This window comes from Priapulus caudatus, unplaced genomic scaffold (assembly GCF_000485595.1).
Source record: "Priapulus caudatus unplaced genomic scaffold, Priapulus_caudatus-5.0.1 Scaffold92, whole genome shotgun sequence".
In the NCBI taxonomy this organism is placed as follows: domain Eukaryota; kingdom Metazoa; phylum Priapulida; class Priapulimorpha; order Priapulimorphida; family Priapulidae; genus Priapulus; species Priapulus caudatus.
The window spans coordinates 233,198-240,048 of record NW_014577153.1 but is presented as its reverse complement, the minus strand read 5'-3'; the positions used below and the strand labels follow the sequence as shown (position 1 = coordinate 240,048).

Genomic DNA, 6,851 nt, shown 5'->3' with positions numbered 1-6,851 from the left:
CGGCGAGGGATTCTAGCTTTGTTTGACATTACTGCCATGATTTGTTTTGTACGTGGTCATTTGCGCGAAGAAATTCGGAAACTAAAAGCAGTGTGTGTTATTATTTTTAGGAAATTTAGAAATAACAAGAAAAGTGGGAGAGACGGGGCGAAGTCCGAGTGAGTTTGCCTGGTAATGGCCATACTCCTGGTTATGGCTGGTCTTGAGAGGCAAGCGTGCTTACAGGAGGGAAGTATTTAGTGCGTTTGTGTACGCAGGATTTGATATCGATGTTGCTGATGGCGTTCGTGTACCGGTCACGTTGTAATCGGAAGAGCTTGCGGGTTCTATTCACGGGCGCTCGCGGCGGTTCTCTCTTCGTGTCTGCTTGTTCTTTTGTTGTCGCTACGCCTGACACAGCCTGAAGAGATCAACTTTCAATTGGTTCCCGAAGAAGATTTGGAATGTTGTTCGTCGTGTTCCTTTTTTTCTCTTTCTCTCTTCTCATCTTCAAGGGCCGCGGGCCGGGAGGCGAGTGTCGGGTTACAAATCGCTGTTTTCTCGGCTGCCGAGTTTACGTGCGCGTCACCTAAAGCCGAAACGAGGCTCATACACCGAGACAATGCCGGCTCGGCGTCTGTTCCCGATCTTCCTGGTGGTGTGATTGAGATGTGTGTGTGGGTGTGTGTGTGTGGTGTGTGTGTGCATGTGTGTGTGTGTGTGCGAGCGTTGGTGTGTATGTATGTGGGACTGTGGGTGTGTGTGTGTGTGTGTGTGGTGTGTGTGTGGTAATGTTGTGATGTGTGTACGTGTGTGTGTTTGTGTATGTGTGTGTGTTGTGCTTGTGTTGTGTGGTGTTGTGTTGTGTGGGTGGGGTGTCGAGTGTGGGTGTGTGTATGCTGTGTGGGTGTGTGTGTGTTGTGTGTGTGGGTGTGTGGGTTGTTGTGTGTGTGTGTGTGTTGTGTGTGTGTGTGTGGGTGTTGATGTGTGATGTGTTGTGTAACGGTGAAGGTGGCAATAATACGCTCGGTGCTTTTGTTATTTTGTATCTATATGCTTTACTGTCATTGCACAGTTGTATCAACGAAAATGGCGGTATATGTTAATGGTAGGTTGATGATACGGCTGTAACGCGAGATCGCTCGTCACTCCTCCGCTGCGCACTGCATACTATTCTTCCTCTGTGAATTTGGGGAGCTTTGGTCTTGCAAACAGGAAATTATGGGTTTACGGATCATTTAGTTGGCTGCGATTTCGGGTTTCCAAGCTGTTCGTGCGTGCATGTCGTTGTGTGTTACGCGTGCGTGTGCGTGCGTGGTAGCGCAGTTAATGATGACTGTATATGTGGCGTACTACCGAGCCGTGGGTTATTATGAGACGTGTTCATTGTACACACATCTGATAATTTCGGTCATTGTTTATATGATTTAAATTTGGTTCTGTAGCTAATTGTTTTTTATGCGTTAGCTTCCGGTCACAGATCCGTTCTGCATTGTTAGTCGGTGCTTTTATACAATGACGTTCGTGGGTAATAGAGTATTGGGAAATCGAGCTATGTGGCGGGTGAGTACGGCTTATAGTTTCCACAGTGGCCATGACGAAGGTGCCTGTCAGTACGAAGGTTACGGCGTTAAAATTTAACTTGCCGACCGTTACTCAAAGTTTCTTCTCGATGCAAATAAACGTTAAAATATGAGCCACCAAGCCGTGTGTTAACCTAGGTGCATCAGGCCTATAGCTGCACTAGATTTTTAGCTCCCAAATGGACGCAGACGGACTGGCATAAAATCGCACGCGTGCAATATGTGTTGAAGTTGCAAGATCGGCTAAATGAGAAGAGGACAACTGCGAAAGGCTTGCTAGTTATAGTTAACCAAGGAAACCTATTTTCTTTGATTAGATCCAGGGGCCGACCCACAATTCACTTATTGGTCCACCTGATCGGTGGCTAGTTGTATTGAATTTTGTAATGTTCACTGCTGTGTGGGACTTTTCTGATATGATAATTTGCGGGTGATTGATGTGTGGCCGATGTGGCTTTGAGTGGTGTTATCTGATGATTTCAATAATATTGTGCCATGATATGGCCTGTAATGGCCATGTAAATGGCCTTTGGATAATATGCATGGTATTGTGGTGCTATGATGAAATGTGGCATTGGAAATGTGGCGTTTTGTGAGGAACGTAGACTCAAGCTGTGGTATGTCACAGAATCTTAAGTTGTTAATATTTGTTTAATGAAATGATAATGAGTTATATTATACTTGAGAGTCCACGGTGTCACTCATTGAATGCTGGTCTTTCATCTGGTGATGGTCCCCGGTCATGGAGTGAAGGTTTGGAGCTCTGCAGTTTTCGGTTACTGGACGTTTTTAGCTGCATTTCTGCATGTAGTCCATTGGGAAGCCGTGAGTTGGCATTTTGCATGAATTGGATGCTGCTGTTCTAGATCGGGTTGTCGCTTTTCTATGTGCGTGGTGGGTTGCTGTCTGCTATTGTGTTTTGTATCTCATCAATTGTCTGTCATTTGATGCGTTTTCGGGGGTGAGTGTTATAAGCGCTTTTGCATGCGCATCTCTCTGTGTAACGTGTGATGGTGTTCTCCATGGTCTGTGGCTCGCAGGGACATAATGAGATCTGGGTATTGTAATGTTGGGAGGGAGATGCACGGAAATTTTCTACTGTGGAGTGGTGTGAACCTGCAAGTCCATATATGGGTGTGGTGTCTGCAGGCCCCGTTTAATCGTTTTCGCGCATCTTTGATCGATAGTGGCGGGGTAGAAATCCAAAACACATCTTCTCTCCTCTGATGTTCTGTGGGGAGTGGGGTGCAAGGGCGACTCTGCTACTGTGCAGGGTTTTGTTTTGCAGTTTTATTTTTTGGACAGGTTCTCTCCAGCATTTTTTGGGATGGAGGTGGTCCGGTTGTACATGTTCGGTTTGGATGTTTTTGAAGGAGAACTTTTTTTAGGATGCTCTGGGCAGGTGCATGCTTGTTTGTTTTTTGTTTGGGGGATCTATCGTTGTCGTGCCATGGGCTTTGGCTAGGCAGGTGGAGTGGGTAGGATTTTTAGGTTTATTCATTTCTGCTTTCAGCCCAGGTTATCATTGTGTGGTTTGTCTGACAGGTTTTATATGTCATGACCCATCCTGTGCTTTCTTTCCGAGCGGTTTTGTGTGCAGTGGGAATGTCTTATAGCTTGGTATATAGTATCTTGTCGTGGTCACAGATGGTGGGGCCTCATCAGTGACTTGTTTGCTTGTCCGGTAGGCCTTTCTCATATTCTTCTTCAGAGATCTTGTCACATCAGGGTGGGAGCCTTAGCGGTGTCAGTGGGAGTACAGATTGGGTCTCCAGGATGGGGGTTAGGATTGACCGTTATTCTTTCTGCTGTTATAGTCAATGGAGTTGGAATTGCTTCATATTTCTTGTGCTTGGTCTGTTGTCTGGCTGGATCGCTGACAGTTTGGGTGCTTTATTTCAGGTCTCCGTGTATGATGGTATCATGCTGTCTCGGTCGTTGTTGGTTGTTTGGGTCCAGCTCCCTGTTTGTCTGTCTTTTTCCTTCTAGCTCTGTTGGGTGTCTTTGGTTACGTTTCTTCTGTATAGTTTGGTAAAGTGGAGTCAGCCAAGGGTGGATGGTGGAGGCCTTGACTGAGAGCCGGCTTCCGGTGATCGCTTTGTATCTGGGTGTGTGATTGGTGCAGCTGGGCACGCGATTGTGAGGTGTAGTAGGGACGTGTGGGGTTATCTTGGTAGCGTGGCTATTCGATCCTGTCATTGCGATTTAGCATGCGTATTTGCTCGGCTGCTTGCATTGTTAGCATCGGTCTCTTATCTGTATTGATGCTCGGATGGCCCCCCAATAGATTTCCATGTCAAGTTGGACTGCCGGATAGGTCGGCGGTGCGTTTCCCTCTGGAACTCATGGTGATTAAACGTGGTGATGCGTGGTAAAGATTTTCTCAGGCTTCGTAAGCAGATTCGCTGTTCTTGTCAGGTTGGTATGGTCTCAGTGTCGCTTCAGTGACCATGTAGTTCATTGGTTGTTCCTTGGGCAGGAACATTTTGTCAGTGCATGTGGAGCTTCTATAGAGTTATGTTAGTCGTTACTGCGCTGTTGTATTGGCGGCAATCCTACTCAATCATGGGTTTCTGCATAGATGCCAGACTCGATTGAAGAGTCTGGGTTTCCGCATTTTGGAAACGGCTTCTCTATTATGCCGCGTGTTGTGATTGTTGTAAGGATGTCCAGTGCTGTGATGGGTCATCTTGTTGTGGAATTGAATTATACATTTCACTTTTAATTTGGGGATTTACTTTACCGCCATGCAAGTCACCCCTTTTTTTTGACAATTTGCTATGGTGTTGCCCGAAGGTGTCCCAGATATATGGCTACATGGCAGAATGCAATACACGGATCTGCAGCAAATGAACAGGATGTCATTAGGAGTTTCATGTCATTTTTGTTCTGGGGGGGTATCACTGTATCATAAAATGCACATTGGAAGTTTTGCCACAGGTGGGTGGTCCGCTTATTGTTGGCCTGGATAGATGGTGCTTGCATGGAAAACCGTATGCCGATAACCGGTGTTGCGATGTGTGTTTAGTCTCGGGACGTCGCTAAATACTATCGGAGGTGTCATATATGATAGATAATGACTCCATATTATGTCAATTGCTATTATAGTTGCATCCCTATTGTGTAGTCTATTTAGATATTGACTCCTATTATGTCACTCTATTATAGATATGACAATTCCATTTATGTTCTTTAGTAGATATGACATCACTATTTTTAATCATATATAGTATGACTCTTATTATGGACATCTGATATTATTAACTGAATTGGAATTGACATTAATGATGTATTATATTTATTTATATATATGGAATAATTCAAAATCGAGCTAGGTTCTTGTTTAAAAAACGATATTGTGCAAAAATATATCACAAAAGTTGACCCCACCCCGCGCTCGCCCCTTCCCGTGTGCGCTAGCGTCGTTTGCGCGGAATATATTGCTTCAGTGGAATTTTAATAACTAGACACAATGATTTAACACCTGCCGCAGGCGCTCCCTTAGCTTCGATGCTATTTCCGAGGTAAGCGCTCACAGCTTTCGTTAATGCACGGAATTATTCACGCGCTAAATACCCGGGAGGTAGGGCCTATATTTATTCTAATCCCTCGATCGTCATTACCCACGCTAAAAATCTCCTTCGTGACATTGTTCCAGTCGTATGCGCAATGTCAGCACTTAATCATCCACCCGTTGAAGCTCGGGCACTTTCTAATATATTTGTGGTCGCTTGTGAAACCGTGTAGGAAACACCTTGGAATCGACTACGCAGCCAGACGGCAGCACAGTCGCTTGTAAAACGGCAAAAGCGCTGCCAAATGCAGCACAGGTGGCGTTTGGAAGCCGCGCCAAGCCACATAGCTCGTGTCAGCAAGTTGTATTAACACACATATACAGGGTAATTACAGATATACACGTGATATTAATGATGTATAAGATATATTAAAGATATACAGGTTATACTAGGATATAATAAAGATATATAGAGGTTATAATAGAGTTATTTTTGCAGGATTATCCGGGCTGGATGGTGACATGGATCATAACTAGCATCTCGTTAATGGCGCTGGAGACGGTGGCGATGGTATACCTCATCGTTCTGCGCAATCACGTGACGAAGGTGAGTAGACCGGATGCGGCTAGCATCTATCGTAAACCCACGGATGTGTATACGAGTTAGCATAAATATCGAACTGGACCTAGCTATGTACGTATTAAAGGTTACATTTCCCCAATATGCTGATATCGCGTCTGGGGGAGCAACGCGTGTAATATGCCTAGCCTGCCCACCCGCAGGTATATGTCCACCTCCATAGCTGGGTCTGTCTCCAGGGGCACTCAGGGCAAGAACAATACAGGGAAAAACAATGACTGCTCCAAAAGGGCATGCTCCGATTTGTGGAAATTAGGTCGAATGAGGTGAAGTATTAATTGTTGTAACAGACAGTTTTCTGATTGGTTAGCCTTCATTAATTACATTGCATTAAAATGCGTGGCCATGCATCTCAGTTAAGGATAGATATCATGATGTAGCCATGTAGAGATGACATTAGCTCAGAACAGCACTGTCTTGCCGTACCTCATCAACGTCTTACCTCATCTACTTATATAATATGTTCGCTTTAACTAAGTATTTTATCTATTGTGCTAAACTATCGATTAATGGTCTTGCTTAAAGCTTCTCGCGTACGGCGTACAGTGTAGTAATTACGCGTGATTATGAAATGTAGCTGCTACTTAAGTAGCGTAACCAATTAAAAGATGCAGTCCCTTGTCGTGAGAGAAAAACGAGATCATTATCATGAATTATTCACGTGTATCTCATTATTAGGCGAGTTCTTCATTATTATCTCATTATTAATAAGTTTTTTGTGCTATATTGAAATAGCTTCCATAATTGTCGTCGGTGTCGTCTAAATACACGTGAACTCGACGTGACATTTTGCCGCGTAAATAGTATGTAAGAGGTTTTAATATTTACCGAGTTCATCCTTATAGTTAGCGCACTATAACTCTATCAAACCGTGATTCTCTCGTCGATGCCTGCGTGGCGGTTAGACGTATTATTATAACGCAAACACTAAATGGAGAAGTGTTATAGGCGTTATAGAGACGTTATAGAGAGACGTTATATAGGCATTATAGAGGCGTTATAGAGAGGCGTTATAGGCGTTATAGAGGCGTTATAGAGAGGCGTTATAGGCGTTATAGAAGCGTTATAGATAGGCGTTATAGGCGTTATAGAAGCGTTATAGGCGTTATAGAGGCGTTATAGAGAGGCGTTATAG

General features: G+C 44.3%; 1 protein-coding gene across 1 annotated transcript in view; it reads left to right on the top strand.

Annotated features, from left to right (window-relative positions):
- Window positions 1-6,851, top strand: part of LOC106804910 — a 56,341-nt gene that overhangs the window by 40,676 nt on the left and 8,814 nt on the right. The window contains exon 4 of the mRNA XM_014806311.1: window positions 5,576-5,683. Coding sequence (XP_014661797.1) covers window positions 5,576-5,683 — 108 coding nt within the window. The remainder of the gene's footprint in view (window positions 1-5,575; window positions 5,684-6,851) is intronic.